This window comes from Thermobia domestica, chromosome 12, assembly GCF_964235325.1.
Source record: "Thermobia domestica chromosome 12, izTheDome1.hap1.1, whole genome shotgun sequence".
NCBI classification, from domain to species: Eukaryota; Metazoa; Arthropoda; class Insecta; order Zygentoma; family Lepismatidae; genus Thermobia; species Thermobia domestica.
The window spans coordinates 216,795,171-216,817,405 of record NC_137465.1 but is presented as its reverse complement, the minus strand read 5'-3'; the positions used below and the strand labels follow the sequence as shown (position 1 = coordinate 216,817,405).

General features: G+C 37.5%; 1 protein-coding gene across 2 annotated transcripts in view; it reads right to left on the bottom strand.

Moving 5' to 3' along the window:
* The window catches only part of knk (cytochrome and DOMON domain-containing protein knickkopf), a 94,614-nt gene that overhangs the window by 58,367 nt on the left and 14,012 nt on the right, over window positions 1-22,235 (bottom strand). The window contains exons 2-3 of one of the 2 annotated variants that reach the window (XM_081734732.1): window positions 20,069-20,218; window positions 6,089-6,317 (exon numbers count right to left, since the gene is read on the bottom strand). In XM_081734732.1, the coding sequence (XP_081590858.1) occupies window positions 6,089-6,317; window positions 20,069-20,117 (278 nt within the window). In that variant the 5' untranslated portion in view covers window positions 20,118-20,218. Of the gene's footprint in view, window positions 1-6,088; window positions 6,318-20,068; window positions 20,291-22,235 lie in introns of those variants that run through there. The other variant, XM_081734731.1, reaches the window with a different exon arrangement.

Sequence of the window (22,235 nt, the reverse complement as noted above, 5' to 3'; positions counted from 1 at the left end):
TGAAGGGCAAAGACAAGACTTTTAGATACTGGTACTTTTGTTCCTATGTAGCCAACAAATGGGATATAATAGACAAAACATGTAATTTTCCCCTAACATCTTGAATGAAAATTTTCCGTAGCTGGCAACACTGCTACCAGGCAGACAAAAACTACCTTAAAATAAACACTGGTACATTACTAATATATCCTACAAGTATCATGGCGATATTTAAGAAACAATGCTTTTAATTACCAAAAATATATTTCGATAAACAGAAAAGTAGGGGAAAATCAAGAGTTAGAACCTAAATCCGAATTTTTCGTGCGTCCCCTAATTACCCCACTGTAACGATATGTACCCGAGTTTGTTCAGTAAGGACAAATGTTCGACTGGCGTAAGTTGACTTGCATTCGGACGTATAGGTACGGTTTATAACAAAAAAATTCGAATTTCTTGCCCAAATTTAAGGAGATTTTAATTTCCGTAGTTGGCAACACTGCGCGCAAGCCCGTCCAATTGATGTCGACAATTAGGTATCCATCCGATGTATCTAGCTGACAAGTCTTACGGAGGTCTCTCTACAACGAATGAAGCTACAGGGGAAAAGTAATAAAGAAAATTCGAAAATTCTCGAATTTTTGACGGGTGAACTTTGAGAAGGAAATTCGACACACAGAAGAAAAAGAAACTAAAATGATAAACTATGGACCAAACATATTTGGCAAAAAAATATATACCGATATCTTAATTAGTGACCATACAGGAGAGGATTAAAAAAGTGACACCCGTATGTGCCACTTTGGCCACCTGGGTCCGAAAGAGTTACGAGTGTACATTTAATTACATTTTTTTGACTACTAACTTGTGTTGTTGTAGTAATTATAGTCTTGACTAATAATAATATCGTTGTTGTAAACAATCACCATCTCTCCTTTTTACATCTTAGTTCCAATACTGATGCTGAGAAATGCAGGGTGTTTCAAAATGAATATCGGGGAACTAAGTCTTCGTAGTACTTATTATATTTTACGCACAATTATAAACAATACATCAAATAAAAGAACACCTCAAACAGTTTTTGCTTCAAGTGTTCGATGTGAGCTTCATTCGTCACATGGCACACATTGAGTCAATAGGTGAGAAAGGCCCATAAACTTTCCGCCATATGGCACAAAACATTCAATTCACACAGACGGTTACACTGTAACTATAGATTCAGTCTTCGCAAAATTAAAACACACAAAGCTTTCTGGTCTCTAGTCTCCATCTTTGCTACTTGCTCTTTCTAACGGCAGACAGAGGAAACAAATGGCATGCGTGTGTACAAAACTGTTTGAGTTGCTCTTTCATTTGATAATACTTATAATTGTAAGTTAATTGTAATAGATACTACAAAGTTTCAAAACCCTAATATTTATTTTGAAACACCCTGCGTTACTTCAAATGATGTCATCCTATATTCATGTCTTGTATGTACACTCATGTCCAAAATTATTGTCGCATGTCTATAAATATGTTGTTGTAGGAATATAATTTGATAACCAATCCGCCTGGTATTTCTTATAATGTTAGTACGTGTATAATCGTCAAAGACATGTATGTGGCAAATTTCATGTCAAAACAGCAGTAAATAAGAACAATAAAACGAAAATAAAACTTTCTTGTCCATTTAGCAACATTTTCTTTTACTCTTTCTCATTTTCGTATTTATAATTCTTTTTCTTTGAAATTTACCACAAATATACATTTTCCGATTATACACACAGCATCAGAATTAAAAGTATCTGAAAAATCATTATCAAATTATATTCTTACAGGAAGACAGTTATAGATATGCGACAATCATTTTGGACATGAGTGTACATATCATCGGGCCGGCCCTAGGCAATTTGTCGCCCGCGCAATGACGTAATTTGCCGCCTCCCTCTTTCTCCAGAAAGAACAAATCTTAAAAGTCACGATTTTAAGTATGCTACTCCAGCATGAACAACGAAAGGGAGGGAAACTACACTCGCACTCAGAAAGGCTTAAATACTTACTACAAATACAATATTGTTGTGTCTGTTTTTTCCTTTAAATATTAATCTATCATGTTAGTGAAAGATAAAGCAAATATATCTGAAAGATGGTAATCATTTTTATAGAATTCAATATTGAGTTTCAATCTCAACATATCAGTTTGCAATTATAGTGCAACTAGCTCTTTTACTTTTATTTCTTGATTTTCCTTCTACATCTGTTATTTTTTTTAAAGTGTTTCCACCTTCAATGATAACGATCTTATTTGCGACAAAGACAAGAGAAGCTTTCATATCAGAACATTGATAACTAACCAAAGGGGACAGGCATTCGAGAATTGAGTTCCTGTATTTGACAACAATCGAGCTATTTATTCTGGGATTTATTTTACCATTTGCTTTAGCACTGATCATGTGACTTAAACTAATGCGACCTAAACATAATTTATGAATGTAGTATTCAAATAGAAGGTCAGCTTAGTAAATTTAGCTACCATGATCATGAAGTCTGTCTCCAACAAGAAATATTTATTTTAAATAAAATACTTATGACAGATATTGCAGCCCCGTGCAAATGCACGTGTTGCACATATGGTAGAGCCAGCAATGCATATCATATATCTAGTCGACAAATAATTTATATATGGTATTCAGAAAAATATTAGTAGGCAAATTAGTATTAGTTTTTACCTTTAGACAAGTTATTTGCATTTTATACTGTTCGTGATATTATTTTCGTACTTATTAAATGCCTACTTTCACGAAAAAAACAGATGTTCATTTATACTTTTATTTCTTCGTTGATATTGGTGAAACAGTACAGAAACCCGGATTATTAGTAGGTACGCTGCTCATATGAATTGTAAAATATTTGTACCGTATCAGTATCTATTGTTTAATTTATGTTGCATTTTATGGTAATTACACCTACATAAAAATACTTAAGACTTAAATGACGTAAGATGCATTACAAGTGACTATTTAAAAAAAACGAAATTTAGAAAAAAAACGAGGCAATGTTTTTTTTCTAAAGAAAACGCACATTTCTGAAAAAATACGAACGGTTTTTTTTCTATTTACAACACTACCTGTAAATTTTAAACCATAATGTACTTATGGCCTTTTTCGAGTTATTGCACCATATCCAAACTCGACTTTTGTCTTTTCTGTTATGTCAACACTGTTTAACGGACCCATCTAAACTTGGTGTCAATTTAATCCGTTCTGGTCAATATTTAAATTATTGTGCAAAACTAGTGTGTACCTCACTCCCTGTGCGTGCAAAAGGCGTTTAAATGTGACACATATTTAACGTTATTTCTCGATAAGTTTGCAACACTGACCTGCGGGTGGCATATCTTTCGTCTTCCTTTTTAGTGTTGATTTCAATTATGAAATACAATTTAAGTCGTTTCATTTAAAAAATCATAACTTTATATTAGGTTGGCAACACTGTTCATCCGGTGATGTCAAATAATACGTCTACCAATATGCCCCTTTGTATAGTTGCTTCGTGCAAAGTTTCGCTTCTCTCTCTCTTTTGGTTTCTTCGTCATCGAGGTTTGACATTATAAATGACGCACCCGGTATGTATATATATATTTATATAATGGTTAAGTTTACAAATATTTCATTTGTTTTTCTTTACCATCAGTGCCATCTGTAATTAAGCTAGGTACACACAATAGTTTGTGTACTGTAAAGTGTTACTCATTGGAGTCTGTGTTGTTAGTTGATACCTGGAAAAATAGCTCATTGGTGAGCCCGAAACGTATATTAATATAACGTAATTGCTGAGGACGAAAATTGGTCTGCTTTGCTGTATAGTGTCACAATGCCTGTCCTCTCAAGCCTTTCCAATAGTAACTAGCTGAACCTGCGCTCTCTACACAGCGCATCATTCACATATGAACATGAATCTCCTTGTCATTCCTCACAACATCTGTACATGTCTGTTTACAAACACAAGTGAAAGATGTCTTGATAAAAATCGGCAAGAGGTACCATAAAGGGGAAATCTTTTCGATTATTTTTTCAATATCTCGCACCATTTGCAAAATTGAGTCTACTTCCGGTTGGAGTTTCTAATTCATGTATGATCAGTGTTTTCTTTCTTTTTGCTTGCAGTATGTAATAAGCAAATACATTACATACACAGTTAATTATAATGTCATTGATCTATGGTGTTCATTGGGTAAAACAATCCAAACAATAAAGATTCATCTTAGACTGGAGAAATGGTTATCCTTCGTTTTTTCATTATCATTTGGCCATGAAACAAACGCCTGAGAGATATAAAACCCCTGTATACAAATGTGTGGTGTTGGAATGTATAACTCGTAGCATATTATGCTTTACTTTTTTAAAATTTCGACACTTTCAGTGTACCCCTAAAATATGTAATAAAGAAATAACGGCCATCTTTTTAAAATATTCAATTAGAACCAGACAACCTACACGAAATTTGGAATCGACCAGCGAAAATGGCACGTTTTTAGCACTTGTGGTTTTCGAGATCTCATTGTCGAAAGGATTGGAGACAAGCATATAAACTTTTCTTTGGAGACAAATATACAAACTTACCATTTTAATATATAGATACTGTTCTATACTAGTGCTATAGTATCAGTGTTAGAGTCCTAAAATTTTCACAGAGTATACGCTGTTTTGTGAAGATCTATGATTGGCATGAAATACATATATGGCAATAGAGAAGGTTTTAAAAATAATAATAATAATAATAATGTAAAACGCATATATTAATAATTTCATTAAAATATACATAAAAGCTGCGATACTGTTTTATGATCTAAAAGCATTGTATTGATTATACCACTTAGATAAATTACTCCATTAATAACATAATAGGATGGAGGTACGCAGAAGGAATTAACCCACTGCGAGAAGGAATAGAGGTCTGTACGGGCCGGAATTTTTAGCCCGGGCCCGGCGCGGCCCGTGAATTTATAATATGAAGCCCGACGCGAGTCCAAAATATGTTTTTAGTATTTAGACCTGAGCCCGACCCAAGCTCATGGGATAATCAAATGAGCCCGAAATAATCCTGAATTACAGAAACTTAATAATTAAAGCAAAGCTGTATTTTTATTTACAGCAATTAAAGGATTAAGATTTTGCAATTGTGCTTGAAAAGTTCTCCAAAAAGAACAGTCCAATGAATATTTATACAGGTACCGGTATATTTACAAAGTAAGGCCAGAAAAGGCCCGAGAAATATGGTTGTATATTCAAACATTTAAGGCCCGAGTCCGAAGTAATATATGCTTTGTAGGTCCAGGTCCAAGTCTAGCCCGCGGACCGGGTCGGGCTTAAGCTCACTAGCTCGACCCGAGCCTGTGCAGACCTCTAAGAAAGAACAGAGAAAATCGCGGCCGATGGACCAGAAAAAAATAAGAAAATTGTTGTGAGGCGTAAGGTGGAAATACGAATAGCACAATTAAAGATTTCATACTGATATTCATTGATGAAAACAACCCAGAGACAGAGCTGACGTAATCTATTCAGTTTTTCTTTCTCTGCGTTCTTTCTCTTTCTCTCTCTCTCTGTGTCATTTGTCTCAGGAAGGTTTTCTTTCCTTTTTTTTTCCAAAATACTTGAACATTGGCAGAGGATAGAAAGAATATGATATAGTCACTTTATCACTAGAATCATGACCTGACTAACAAATAAATAAATAAAAATGAAATGAAATCTTTGAGTTTTACGTCCCACGGTTATGCCGGTTAGGCTAAAGGAGACGGTGATTATGAGAAATGAATGAATTGGTGGAATGAAGAAAGTGGGAGGAAACGGGAGAACCCCGAGAAAACCCACGCACACGGTGTTTGTCCACCACAAAGTTCACTTGGCGGGAGCAGGGTTTGAACCCGGGACCCCATGCACCAGAGGTGAACGCTCTACCACTGAGCCACAAATAAATAAATAAAAACGTAACAAAGTACTATACGCCTTGAAACAGAAGGTATACTCTAATGACTAAGATTAAGCAGAAAGTATACGGCACATACCACCACATACTCTCAACTACAGTTCTACATAGTACAAAGAAAAAAAAACTGCCTCTTTACCTTCCGTATTCGTCAGGTACTATAAATCCCTGAGGTCCTGGACGGTTCGCTGCTCCAGCCCAGAAGAACGTATCATGTCCATTCCCATCATAGTTGAAACCGATCACTAGGAAAGTAAATTCATCCACTGCATAAACGTCGCCAGATACCTGATGATGATAGGAATTCAATTTCCCAAGGTATTTCCCTCTGTACGCCTCCTTCTCTTCACCAGTTGAAGTAAGAAAAACTACAAAATAAACAAAGAAATAAAAGATAAAAAAAGATTGCCAATTCAAACTCTCAAAATTAATTTTAAAAAAAGAAAGAAAAGAAAAGAAAAGAAATCCAGACGAAACACCACATTACCTCATCAAGCACTCAACACTGTGCTGATGAACTAATAACCCTGATTAATTATTGAATAATCATCTGCTAAGCACATGCAACTTTCCGCATAAATTAGAAATTGCACAAATAAACGAAACAGGAAATATAATGTATCTAATAGACCACTATCACTCTTGTAGCATCTTTCTAAAATATTTGAAATAGTTACGGCTAAGCGAGAAATATATTTATGTAAAAAGATACAAATAAGAAAATGAATATCAAAACAATAACCCCGCATTTTTTTTTTTTTTCAAAGAATGAAAGCATGTTTCAGTAAGAAAAGCTTATGATTAACAATTGACGTTATTAATGTATACTATACGTTAAAGGATATAGGAACATAGAATATGCATGAATAAGAGTAAAAGAAAAAAAAATACAATCTTAGAAGGTTTCAACTGTTACCATCTCAAAACTCTCAAGCCTGTGCTGAAAAAGGGAGAGGAACCCTTTGAATTGTACTTTCATTCACATGCCTTCAAATGGCTGGTTGTCCACGAAGGGGAGATCAGAACTTGGGAAGTACGTGGAAACATGTTCCTCTCGTTATGCCACTGTTTATAACTGCTGCTCCAATATGGATAGTAGTGAGCCAGTTGGCAACGCCTACCAGGGAACGAAGGCTACGGCTGGATCTCCAAATGGCGACTAACCGTGTGTGAACAGCACATGAACAGTGTTTATATATCTTATTTGCATATTAAATTTTTTGCTATATTTTGGGAATATTTAATCTTTTAATTAGGTCAATTTACATATTTATTCTATTTGGTTTGCATATGTAACAGCGGGAACAGACGACATATTAATATTTTATGTATATATATTATTGGTTTAGTGTATTTGATTATATATAGAGCAACAACAGGACTGGACATGATGCTGGGACAGAGATATTTTAATATAATTTACATATTATAATGGAGAAGATAGAAGATTTTGAGCTTCATATACGCTAGTTTGCTTTTCGTAGAGGCAGAGAAAGTCCTCAGAGAAAAAAAAAAACTTTAAGAAAGCTTGCTTCTCTGTTGGGGCTTTGTTCTACTGCAGCTTGGAGATGTACAGTTATCCACTGTAGCCATCCTATTTTAATATTGTGCCCATGAGCTCCAAACTTCGTCCATAAGCAGAAATAGCCACACTTCCTAGTGTATTATTTGTTAGAAACATACACTGATACCGTGGAGACGGCAAGTCGATGTGCACAATAAGTTCGAAGCAAGCAAAATTTTAGCGTATCCGTGGCAAATTGGCGATACAATAGAGTGTCAACTTTGCAAGCCACACCTCTTTTTCACGTCCCAGATACAAGATGCGTGGCTTGGCCAACGAACTTCTGCCTGAGAGGAGAAGTTTGAAAAATTTGAAATTTTGGAAGAGTCCACTTTGGTCCTAGTTGTAATAATTCAGAAACATCCGTCAGATGTCTCTGGTGTGTGGTAATTTTCGTCTGCATTTCCCTGCTTGGTCTGCTACATGAGTATGTTTTGTAATGTGTAAATAAACTTTCTGGAGGTATCCGTATTATTTAGATATATTTAAATCGATAGTTTGTTTGTTATAATATTAATGGCTTGTTCTAATAGTAATCATAAGCCTGGTTGATGGTTTTGAGAGGTGACCTATGGGCAAACACAAACCTAGTTTTTTTTTTTTTAAACCTCGACCATATACCAATGCTGGATGTTAAAGAAGGGAACCCTCAACCAAGAATCAATCCTTATTTTCAGGTGCCAGATCATGACAGCCCTATAGGGACTGTTCTAATATTGTATAATATATGTAGTGTGTTTATATTATGTCATCTACGCCGAAAAACATTCTAAAGTAAAAACATTAAAAATAAACATTCCAGGTTTACGCCATGCTAAATGTCACTTGGTCAAGAGGTTAAGTAATTCATAACTAGATGGCAGCACAGATCACGACAGTTTCACGAACATGACTAGTGACAAGTTGAGTTTTATTTTTTTGTGTTTAACTAAACATCGCAAGTTAACAGAATATAGTGCTTGTGAGTTAGATACATCAAATAAAAGCTTATTAAATAAGCTACCGGATGCATATAGTGACATAAAACAATTTCATTGGTGTGAGTTAAAAAACGCATAAATTTAAACAAACTTGTTGAGCTTAATAGTTAAGTAGGTCACAAGCAAGCGTCCGGTGAGGGTGGAACCTACCCTACCTATTTTGGAGAAGTGGTTGAAAGTCGTTTGACCCGACGCGGAGTTCAAACAGACAATGAACTTCCGTGGGAATAAAACCAAAGCGCGGAGAACATAAAAGGCAGTTGATTGATAGTCTTAGTGGCATAAACATCGTTTACGAAAATTCGGTTTTCGAAATGACAGTTGATTCATAGTTTCGAGAGGATACACGTCGTTTGTGAAAATTCGGTTTTCGAAATGACAGTTGATAGTTAGTTTTAGAAGCATATACATAGTTTTGCTACAAATTCGGTTTTAGACAGTTGTTTGATAGTGTTAAAACAATGTGTGGCGAATTCAGTATTGAAGTGACAGTGTTATTTTAACTGAAGTGCTTTGCTGAAACTATTCACGAAAATCATGTTCCAAGCTCAAGAGAGCATGTTCTTATTTTATTCGTTGTGAATATTAAACAAATACTAAGTTATTGGTCTTGAAAAACTTAGACGCCAGTCATGTTAGACCGTGACCAATGTTTGCTTTACTTCGCAGTTTGTTTTGATAAATAGTACACGCGTACAAGAGACTCAGCAAACAGCCTTGTACTAATCTTCCGTGTAAATAGTTTAATAATTTTATGTACTTTCGTGATGCTGCGAATGAGAATTTAATACGAACATGATTAGAAGGACAGCCCGCACAACCGCCACTGAAGGAACGAAGCCCAGCTGCTATTGCTGACCGACAACCACAGAAGGAGAAACAGCTGAGATCCAGAGATCCATAAGAAGAGGGGATATGGTAACTCCAGTCAACCTTGGCCATCAACGAGAGGGAGCAGAAGGAATCGACGTCGTGGTGCAGTGAAGTTGGAATGAACTTAGATGGACACTTCAAGAATGAAGTCAACGGTGAAAGTCGTTTAACTATGTGCACGAACAATGCGATAAGCGAGAGCTCCGCTTCCTTATAAGTGTTTTACAAAATTTAATATTTTTTTTTGTCTCATTTTCGAGACTGCGCGCGCGAGTGCTGTCTATATTATTTGTGCATAATTGGAATGTTCGTCCTACGCATTAAAAGGATTGGAGAGAAAAATTTTGGATTCTCTTTTTCTTCAGACAGCTTGGCCGTCAGGTATGTGTTACAATTTCCTGTCCTTATGTCTTCTTTTCAGGCCAGATGCCAGGATTATGCTTGAACCGTGAATACGATGAGCACGTTTCATACAGCTGTTGGTAATTTTCACACTCAGGGTGGATGTTAAAACCGCACATCCTTGAAATCAAGAGTTTCATGCTACTTATATTCTAGACTAACTTTTCAAAATTTTATTATTAATAATTCAGACTCTACCGACTGACCTAGTTTAACTTTGTGAGTGGAAGGGTGTGCGTAATCTTAGTAATTATTCGCTTGTGTGTGATGTTTCCTCCCACATTTGCATTCTAGTAAATTAATTATTATTCTAAATTATGCATCACATACATTAATTCTTCCCCCCCCGTTCACACGTGCCATTGGATCTAGAAGGATACTTGCGACTTGTTGCGGCCACATCGAGGTAAGTGAAACACTTAGTCAACTGTCGTCCCTACCGGTGGTGTTGAGACTTCGACTATACTCCAAAATGGACAACTAAGTCATACCCTTGGGTCCGGAAGAAAACGTGGTACCCCAATACATATAAAAGAGGGGTAGTTAGTGTGCTGTAAGAGCGAATCTGACGCCCTATCAGGAGGATGCACAACCCTCAAAGAGGGTTTAGTGCATTCTCTTAGATTTTAAATGACATGAAATGTGAACAGGAAATAAAAGCAAGGATAGGAATGGTGAAAGAAGCCTTTAAGAGGAAGAAAAGTATGTTTTGTGTGACCTTGAATAAAGAGTTGAGAAACAGACTCATAAAATGCTGTACTGTATAGAGTGTTGTACTGTATGGGGCGGAAATGTGGGTGTGGAGAAGAATGGAAAGAATTAGTTGGGTCGAGTGGAAAACAAATGAGAGGGTGTTAGAAATGGTGGGGGAGAAAAGAACACTTTTAGATATTATTAAGAAGAGGAAGAGAAACTGATTGGGACATTGCCTAAGAAGAAATTGTATCATGAGGGACGTTCTAGAGGGTATGGTGGCGGGAAAGAGAGGGAGGGGGCGAACGAGACTACAATTAATGGACGATATAAAACAGAAAGATCATACGTGAAGACGAAAAGGTTAGCGGAAGACCATGGAGCATGGAAACTTCTTAGCTGCTGCAAGTGACCTGCCAGTAAGGGCAGAATACCTATGATGATGATGATTACTTAGATTTGGGATAGGATAATATCCGAACACACTCTCATACCTGAAGAGTGAAAGAGGTAGTGGGAATATTACTTTGTTCCACGTCTGTCTAAGTGCAGGACCCACGATCCTACCGGGGGAGCAGCAGTTTCTAAATGGCTATGTCTTTGAAAGAAGACTCCCTCCGAACTGGCCGACCTGCAACTGCACGCATCCCGGACAACATACAGAAAGTAAAGGAATTCTTTTCCCAGGATCGTCGTGTGACAGTATGAATGATACCGAGGAAGTAGGAATTTATTGTGAGACGCCCACCTCGTAGTAATCCAGGATTTGGGTAAATGCAAGCTTTATTCCGAATGATGCAGCCAAACTTTGACGCCTGTGCAGATCTCATCGACATGGCGGATCGAGACTCAAATCTCCTCAAAACCATCGTCACGGGAGACGAGACCTTGTGCCTGAGGTACGGCTCCGAAGGCAAGCGTCAAAGTATGGAGTGGCGCGATTCAGGGTTGCCGAAAAGCACGAAAGTTCGAAGTGAGAGATCCCGCATTGATACAATGCTCGTGGTGTTCTACTCTGAAGGTCTCATCCATCAAGAATCTTTAAATACCGCTACGTACGTTAAATACTGAAACGTCTGCTGCAATGGATCAAGCGGGTACGTCCCCAGTACGCCAAGCAAGACAACTGGACCATATTCCACGACAATGCCCGGCTACACACTGCCTTTCTGGTCCGAGGCGCACCCACGGGGATGGTCCACTGGGTCCCCCCCCCCCCAAATCTTCCTAACTCAACATAGTTTACTTTCTCAATAAAACTATACTTATTTAACAGGAAAATAACTGATGTAGTATGAAAATTTGACCCTATACTTCATCTGTACTTTTTCACTTATGAAAACAATCTAGTTCTATTTTCTCTCTCTATTTTTTCAGAAACTAAACTTCCGAAGAGAAGAAAGAAAAATACCTTGAACCTTGAACCCAAAAGATGTTAAAGTAAATTGGGTATGTACTTTTCCGAAGATGTTTCCCAGCACAACTGAATCTTTACTAGTGGTGGGCACAAAAACAGGTTTTTCGGTTTTCGTCAAAACCGGTTCGTTTTTTTAACCGGATTCGGTTTTCTTCAAAACCGGTTCCGGTTTTTCCCCCCCAAAATTTGTTCTATTTCTGACCAGAATAGTGTTTCGTTGTTCTCCGGAAACGGAATCCGTTTTCACAGAAATAGTTTTCCGAAAGTTTTCACCGAACCGGTTTTGAAGAAAACCGAACCAGTTTTGGAGAAAACCGAAATGTCGGTTTTCAGGTTTCGGTTTTTTAGAAACCGGTTTCCTGTTTTTATAAAAACCGGTTTTGCCTATCCCTAATTCTTTACCTTATTTCCTATTCTCATTTGATATCAACCCGAAAAACTGGAAACGGGCTTCGGGGTTGCAGATGTCCCTTAGCCTGGAAAATAATATTCGTAAACTTACTTTCAAAGAAACGTTAGTTTCACACGTTTACAACTTCCCTGCCGTGGAGCTTGAACAACTACGTGTATTCAACTGGCAAGATAGAAAAATGCGTATGTACTTGGAAAAAAAAAAAAAAAAGAAAGAATGAAAGAAAAAGAAACGACCAAACATATTAAAACATGCCTACCCACGGGCGTCTCTGGCGGCGGGACGAGGGGGATATGTCCCCCCCAATATTTTGAAGTACAAAATATTTTATTCTAACTTAATTTATTTACTAACGACAGAATAACATATAAATAATGATAATTACATTTATTTGGAATATAATATTCAGGCTGTGAAACAATTATAAAAGGCTGGGTAGTACCATTTAAATCACTTTCTTTGATGTTCTCCCGAAATTTTACATGCCACAGACGCCAGTGTGTCTACCTGGTGTCTTTTATAAACACATTAGTTCACCTCCTACTGTGAGGAACACGGAAAGGAAAACATGGGGACTACAGCGTTGCCAGACTTTGGCAAGATATAGAAAACGAATAACACACGCATACAGTGTTTCTTCCAGATATTTTTTTGATGGGGGGCGCTGGAGCTCTGAGAGTTCCTGCCCGGATGAGACCAAAATAATACTTCTATATAATACTTACATATGGCATAATCTTCTGGGGAAATTCTCGAAAAAGTAATATGTTGTTTGTAATTCAAAACAGGGTTTTAAGAACTATAGCAGGGGCCAAAATAAACGACCCATGTAGGCCAATATTTAAGGAATTTAAAATTTTGCCGTTACCCTCTCTTTACATGTTTCGACTGCTGCTCTTCGTCAAAAACAACATTGACTTATTTAACACACCATCAACACATAAATATGATACCAGGCGCAAGGATAAAATCCCCAGCAAACAGCACTTCACTAAGTTCTGTTGTTCTGTATGGTTGCGAAACATGGTCGCTTACTCTGAGGGAAGAACATAGACTGAAAGTATTTGAGAACAGGATCCTGAGAAGAATATTCGGACCCAAGAGGAACGAGAATGGGGAATGGCGGAAGCTTCATAACGAGGAACTACATAGTTTATACCGTTTACCCAACATTGTTAGGGTCGTCAAGTCTAGGAGGCTTAGGTGGGCAGGTCATGTAGCTAGAATGGAAGAAAGTAGAAACGCTTTCACAGTCTTGACTGGTAGACCCATAGGAAAAAGACCATTAGGAAGACCTAGGCGCAGATGGGAGGATAATATTAAGATGGATCTCGCAGAGATAGGAATACAAAGTAGAAACTGGATCCAATTAGCTAAGGATAGAAGTCAGTGGAGAGCTTTTGTGAACGCGGCACTGAACCTCCGGGTTCCATAGGCCATAGAGTTAGTTAGAGAGTTAGTTTATATGAAAGGAATCCAATGTTTATGGGTTCTATATTGTACAATAAACAACCTCAGAATATTCGAAGGACAGAACAAAAAGGAGAGTTCAAGAGGTTAATGAAAACTTACCTGTTGCAGCACTGTTTTTATTCTGTAAACGAATTTTTAGATATATAAGTGAATTTGTCTATTGATAGTTTTGGGTAGCATAGTAGTTTAATTCAATTGTCTATTGATAGTTTTGAAAATATATTGTTATGTACTGCTTTTATATCGTAGATGTAGCATAGTAGTTTATTTCAATAGGTATGTATTTGTCATTACTACGTGTTTTATATATTTGTACCCTTGACGAGTCTTATTCATACGCACGTAATCGTGCAATATGTATGACTAAAAAGACGAAATAAATGAATGAATGAATGAATATAATAACAAATAGAATAGTACCGTGTGAAAATAATTTGCATCTCTGAAAGTTAAGTGTGCCCTCCGGAACATTTTCTCTGAAAGAAACACTGCACGCATGAAAGGAGAGTAATTAATGAGAAAGCCATGCTTAGTGGCAAACTATTTAACATGCAGGAGACGGGCTTCGATTGCCGTCAGTTCAGCGTTTAGTGTTTCTCTGCTTATTTGAACATAATTGCACGCACAATGAATTGTCTTTATAATTACCGACAATTAAATTTCAAGCAGGCCTATTTGTTATTTTCCCGGTCTGTAACTAATAAGACGATTATTATTATTATTATTATTATTATTATTATTATTATTATTATTATTATTATTATTATTATTATTATTATTATTATTATTATTATTGTGATTCTTCATTAGCAACCGTTGTCGATCTACTGCTGGATGAAGGCATCTCTAATATTTCTCCACCACTATATGTCTTTGACAGTCCGTTTTCAAGCTAAGCCACATTACTTCTTTATTTCATCGCAACATCTTGTATTAGGACGTTTACTACGTTTCTTCTTGACTCTTTGTATCTAATCATGGATTGTTTTTGTCTACCCGCCAACAGTTCTTCTTACAATGTACCCCGCCCACTGCCTTTTAAATTCCTTTATTTTCGCGATTATATCCGTCACTCCTGTCATCTTCCTGATCCATGTATTTCTTTTCCTATTTTTTCGGGTTGTTCGGAGCATATTTAGCTTAACTTATTGTTTTCTTATGTTGTGTTAATACAAACGATCAAAGTATATACAAGGGGTGATTCAAAACAACACCGACAACGTTTGGAAGGTGTTTCCTGATACCAAGATAAGACGAAAAGTATAGACCAACCTGGGTGCACAAATGCTTCCTTTCGGAGTTATAGGCTGCCGAAAACATGAAAAAATGAACTTTAAAGGTCCATTGTTCCAAAACTATGAAACCTACTGTAGTCGGGCCAAGACTTCACTTAGGAACCAATATGCGCGCTATCAAACAATACATATTCAGAATCCTAAGGTATTCACACAACATTTTTTATAGAGGGAATTGAACTACGGACATATAATTGGAGTACCCACCAACTACCTCTATAAAAATTGTTGCGGAAGTTCCGTAGGATTATGAAACATGGATATTTGGATAGGGCACATACTAGTTCCTAAGTGAAGTCTTGACACGACTACGATAGGCCGCATAGTATTGGATCTATGGACCTTTAAAGTTATTTTTTTTATGTTTTCGGCAGCCTATAACTCCGAAATAATGGATTTCCGCACCTAGTTTGGTCTATACTTTTTGTCTTATTTTGATGTCAGGAATGACCTCCCAAACGTTGTCGGTTTTATTTTGAAACACCCTGTATATCCTGTGCACATACTAGTATAATTACTATTCGTAAATGGAATGAACATAAATGTTCAACATAATGTAGTATAGATGATTTTAAATTCAACCTGTTTGTGAAGTAAATTGTGTGGAACTATGTGCAACTTAAAAGGTAGTACTTGTGTATATTTCGATAGCTGTCTATGACCATACGCGGAGCTATGGGGGGCATTGCCCCCAACTTTTTGACAAAAAATAAAAATTCCATCTATAAGATAATAAAAATAAAAATGCCACGGTTGTTTTGAAGGTTTGCCCACCAGCAGACAATTCCTAACTACGCTTATGCCTATGACAACACTGACTCAAATTAAGTTGTTGTTGTTGCTGTAAACGACGCACGGAACTCGCGGTAAGGAATAGTAATGAACATCTACGAATGTTCTCCAAATGCTCGTTTGCTAGTATTCTCTATCGTTCGCTTCGGTGTGCATGTTTCTTTAAGAATGTTCGGCGAATGAAGATCGTGTAATTTTAATATGTTTCTGATAAACAAGATGGTTTCTATATGACTTAATTGTATTCCTAATGTTCATATTGATGTGTTTTAAGTTATTATCTGGCATACCTGGATTAAGTCAGTTAAATGAAAAAGGAGATTTTGTGAATTAGTTGGTATCGAAGGTTTACATATGTAACAAACGGCTATTCATTTTTAGATCGAAGATGTCTTATTTAGTGATGGTTTGGAAATTTACTGATTTTTGCTAATTGCAAACTATAGGTCTTGTTTGGATTGTCTAAAATAAAATGATGTCTTTTTTTTTAATGGTGAACAAATTAGTTCAGTGCTTTGATTACTAAATATCTGATTACTAATTGCGAGTATATTATTTCAAGGAATTTCCGTTGGGCTTCACTAAAAACACTCGCTTTCGATTGATGTTGAACAGATCTTTTGCCTTGGAGCTCCACAAAATAATTAAGTAATTGCTGAAACACATTATCTACCTTAGTAATTTTATTCAGTCGGGTTTTTTTTTCAGCTCATTTACCGTAAATGCAGACAGTGGCGTAACTAAGGGCTTGGGGACCACCCCGCAGACAACGTGGAATGGGGCCCCTTCTCTACGTCCTACATCACGATTTTGGGCCCTGTGATGGCTTCCCCCCCGCAATGCGGGGTCTGCGGGGCCCTTATTTACGCCCCTGAATGCAGATTGTTGTTGAATCTATACGTTTCTTGGAACAGTAATTGGTTTCTAAACAACCTCCTTGTCTCTTATGCTATACGAATATCTGTAAATTCGTCGGTGGATAAAATTCTTAAATATAATATATTTGTTTATCCGAAGACAAAGTGCTTTTGTAAACATATTACCCCCTGGAGGAAGGCAACACTACTTAAAAACTGTATAGTTGGTTGTCCAACTTCACTCAACGGTGCCGACTTTCCAAAATTTATGTGAGTGCATATCAATGCCGGGTGGTATTATGTTTCCTAAGGAGTCTCGATATTTTTTTGATTGACTTCATTTTAGTTAAAATCTTTTGTGAACACTGTCATAAAGGGCTGTGCTCGATTCTATTCACAGTATAGTTCCATTTATTATTATTATTATTGTGGGGACTTCCTTTGACTAGGCTAGAGACAGGCAAGTATATATACTTTTTAAGAACTTTGGTATTCACCCTGCCTGCCAGTGTGCGCGCGCGTCTGTCCGCGAGACAAAAAAGGCAGTTGCAGCGATAACATCCTCGGCAAAGTTGTTTTATATACCTTGGTTCCTGCAGACCCCGTAATGCGCCCCCTCTTAAGTTAAGGAACCCGATTGAGAAAGAGCTGGGTTTTTAATTCTGGGGATGACGCAGAGTAGGTGTCATGTTCAGAAATAATTAATCAATGAGTTAACTGAAACCGTATTAGACTAACGAAATGCAGAGCATCATAATTATTAAAGTGAAACGCGTCAGATTGTACGTCAAGCTAATTCTTACTAGTAAGTAGTCAAGCCAATAGGTGTCACTACCTGCGATGCCTGATACCAAAGATGTTATAAAATAGAGGATCTGCCTATATGTATCTTCATCCTATTAAATTAATGAAGCCAAGAAACAACGGAGCATCGGCAAGTCTGATTGGCTACTCTCATTTTCGCCATCGTCTGATTGGCTACTTTCATTTCCGCCATGATAGTTGGCTCAAAACATTGCGATCTTATTGGGCGGAGTGGGCAGAGTAGGGGTGGCAAAACTGTGACGTATAGCTCCAAGATTTTGTTGTGAGGGTAGATCCTCTATTTTGTAAGATCCTTGCCTGATACCAATAGATGTCACTAGCGTAGGGCAATTCGACGATTCAAAACTACTATCACGATTAAATTCAAACTTTAAAACTATTGTTTCAATTTATTCCCAAATAGGAAAAGAGCCAAAACCATATTTAGATTAGAGCATTAACATCTGTGTATTTCTACGCAATTGTATACCTTCTTCTTCTTCTTCTTCTTCTTATTATTATTATTATTTAGTTTAATGAAGGTGATTATGCTTAATGAGAAGTACCGGTACTGTCAAACAATGTTAGGGTCATCAAGTCTAAGAGGCTCATGTGGGTACGTCATGTAGCTAGAATGAAATAAAGTAGGAACGCTTTCAAAGTCTTCACTGGAAGTACAATCGGAAAACGACCATTAGGAAGACCTAGGCGCAGATGGGAAGACAATACTAAGATGAATCTCGCAGAAATAGGAATACAAAGTAAGAACTGGATCCAGTTGGTTAAGGAAAAAAGTCAATTGAGAGTTGTTGTGAACGTGGCATTGAACCTCCAGGTTCCATAGACCATAGAGTTAAGAGTCTGTTTGATTATGATAATGAATGAAATGTAAAAATGAAAAATGATGAGAGAAAACGGTTGAACCTCGAGAAAACCCACGCACACAGTGTTTGTCCACCATGAAGCCCTTTTAGCAGGAGCTGGAGTGTAACCAGTGACCCCACCCATCCGAGGTGAGCGCTCTACCACTGAGCCACCGCACCCAAAGTTAATTACTTCAAACGGACAATGATAATACTGAATATGAATGTGCTTTTCTATTTCTTATTACAAGTACAAAGTAAGAGCTTTAAATCAAGCATGATTTTAGCCCATACTGTAAAGAGAGCCGATTGAGTTTAACGTCCCACGTTGTTCGTTAGGCTAAGGGAGACGATGATTAAAGCAAGTGAATGATAATGAAAGAATTGTTGGAATGAGAAACTGAGAGGACACGGGAGTACCCCGAGAAAACCCGCGAACACAATGTTGTCCAGCACAAACTTACTTGGCCAAGGATGGAACCAGACGCACCAGACGTAATCCATTTAACATTGAGCCACTGTGTCTCCATAGAGGGGCCCACCGGGCAGGCCCGTACCCAGGGGGGTGTAGGGGGCTGGCCGCTCTAAAATTTTCACGGTAGGCTTCCAAATGAACTATAATATGGTTGGATCGGACCCCCTTAACTCCATCCGCCCCCCCCCCCCTAGATTTTTGGCCTGGCTACTGGCCTGCCGCCGGGTTGGGCCCAATAACTAGCATGCCAAAGGAAGCAACTTGGTTTAAAAAAAAAAAAAAAAAACTGCCGTCGATTTCATGGGTCATTGAATTGCACATCGCATTACCAATAATCGAAATATAATTTCAATATTTTTCTGTAAACATTATTTAACCTTCAAATAATGCCTATAACACTCATTTTTATCCTACACAATATATTGCTTCAAACAAATATGATACAAATGCCAACTATATTGCAGTGGTGCTCACCCCCCTTATGTCCATGACGCACCCCCCCCAATTGTCTACCCGTAGGTGTTCTTCCATGAAAAAATATTCTTTTCGATTAATTTTTACACTCCCTCAAACATATTTATACAGATTTTTTACCCCCCCCCCCAAATATTTCAATGACGCACTTTGCGTCATAGCCCCCCCCCCTTGTGGGCACCCTTGTATATTGGAATAATTGTTAGAATCTTTACTGCTTCCCACCTATAATGCGTCTCAACGGCGCATACTGAACCATATGTTTCGTATTTCTTGCCCACCATAACGCCATCTTGAACGCGGTTACCTTGGAAACCGGTGAGTCAACCACCTTGCTCGAGCCACATACTCAATTCAGGAATGTAGTTTGCGCTAGCAACGATCATCACTTCTTTCTTAAAAAATCTCTACGATATAAATTCATCATAATATATGGAATATTCCATAAGGAAATATAAACAGAACAACAAACGCAATCACTTAAAAGAACTTCTACAATATTTTCTGCAAGAAATTAGTAAGCGTTCAATATGGCAACACAGCACATATTTTGGTTCTGCGAAAAGGGTTGACGTTTCTTAATATTTTGTAACCTAAGTCACAGCTAAGAATATAACATAATGATTTAAAGAACTGTTTCTATCACACACAATTCAAATATTTAGATATATTTGTAATATTAATATGTGTTTCTTGACACTATTTGGTATTGAGGTATCGCAGCCTTTTCGCAAAGAATACTTACATCCAAAGAAAACAGCTGTGAAGAAATGAAGATATTTCCGAAGATCCATTGCCTGTAAATTAAAGAAACTAAAAACAGGAAAGTACACTGAACTCCGTATTAACTCATCTTATGGATACATAAAACATCATCTTTTCACGTTCACTAACAGCCACAAGACGTCTCAACTCAATTCGCGGCCACCTTCTTGGTGGCAGACAGAAAGCACGGAACTGGGTCACTCAACTTCCTTGGAAGTCTTAAAAGCCCTCAGGCGTAACGGGATTGGAATGCAGAAGGACTGTGTATAGCAGAAGACAGAAGAAATACCCCTATATATACTTTGGAAATACCGGCGCTACGGTATACTTGACCACAAGCAATTGTTACTGGCCTGTGGTTGGACTTTCGGGAGATTCCTTTAATTGAAATTACAAGGAAAGATGATGATTAAAGCTGGTAGTGCTCTATCAAATATCTTAAAGGAAGTTCAACAGAGCGTATAAGAAGTTATAATAAAAACATTTTCTAAAAGTTTTTTTACGATTTCACCAAAGAGTTCTTCAAAATAATATTGAAACTAACCGAATCAGCTTTCAATTCCTCTGCATAATTTTCTAATATTTACGAATTCCCGTCAATAAGGCGGTGAGGGGGGCCGCAGTGGCTCAGATCTTACACATTATGATCAAAGGACTTACTAAGTGAATTGTGTGGTAGACAAACACCATGTGTGTGACTTTTCTCATGTTTCACCCATTTCCTCCCACTTTCTTAATTCTATCATTATAATCCATCTCATTATTACCGTCTCCTAGCATTCGTGCATAATCGTGAGTCAAGTTATTCATTGTTGAATAGGATTACCATATCAACATGAACATGATGTCAAATGCTGAACATTCGTTCAGAACGCGGGGGATACGATGGCGCTTACTTCTGGTGCGTGGGGTCTCTGATTCGGTCCCGGTCCAAGTATGTGGTGGACAACATAGTTTCCTTAGGTTTTCTCGGGTACTCCCGTTTCCTTCCACGTTGCATTCTACCAATTCTTCCATCATCATTCCCTTGTCTTAAAGGTCTTCACTACAGCGAAATTAAATTTCCGCTAGTTTTTAGAGTTTTTCTGTGATACCTTCAAAACAAATAAAAATATTCGAAAAGTAGAAACGTAGTGAACTAGACAATACGATTTTGCATGTGATACCGTTATCACAACTCATCTATCTGCTTTCGATTTACAACTGTAGATAGGTTTAGCATTTTTTGCGGGTTCTGTAAATATCGGCATACCAAAAACAAATAGCTGTGGTGCTTGGGGTCCCGGGTTCGATCCCAGCCCCCGCCAAGTGAACTTTGTGGTGGACAAACACCGTGCTCGTGGTTTTCTCGGGGTTCTCCCGTTTCCTCCCACTTTCTTCATTCCATTATTTCACTCATCTCTCATCATCACCGTCTCCTTTAGTCTAACCGGCTTAACCGTGGGACGTAAAACTGAAAGATTTCATTTCATTTCATTTCAAAAACAAATAGGTGAATTGTGCTAAAGACGTCACATGCAAAATCGTGTTGTCTAGTTCACTACGTTTCCGCTTTTCGATTATTTTTTATTTGTTTTGAAGATATTACAGAAAAACTCAGAAATTAGCGGTAGTTTAATTTCGCTGTAGTGAAGATCCTTAACCATTCGTCTCCCTTAGCCAAAAGGGCATAATTGTGGGACGTTAAACTGAAAGATTTCATTTCCTTTCCTAAGTGTACCTATGAGTATAACCAACGCCATAGCAACTGAGCTTCTATATGAAGGATGTAATGGAGGGTATACGCGGGTATACGGCGTATACCCACCTCTAATTTTTGGAAACTATCGTATAGCCACGTAAAGTTTACGAAGTACGAGGGTAGCCTATATGCTACATTCGATCCATAGTATACTCACTTCATTGGAACAAATAACAACCGCTTTTCATGTACTGTATATCAAAACAAAAAAAAAATCTCACTAAACGACTGATCATAAGGCTATTGCCGCGAATGATGTCTAAATTCTTTTAAAATGTTTGCGATTTCGGGGTGTGGGAGTCGAGTTTTCCGAGAATCCCTTCTATAATGGAAAACAGCATTCTGAACGTGCAGTGGTTTTTCATCAAGATGTCAGATGCGCTGTCCCTACCTTCTGAAAGCTGAC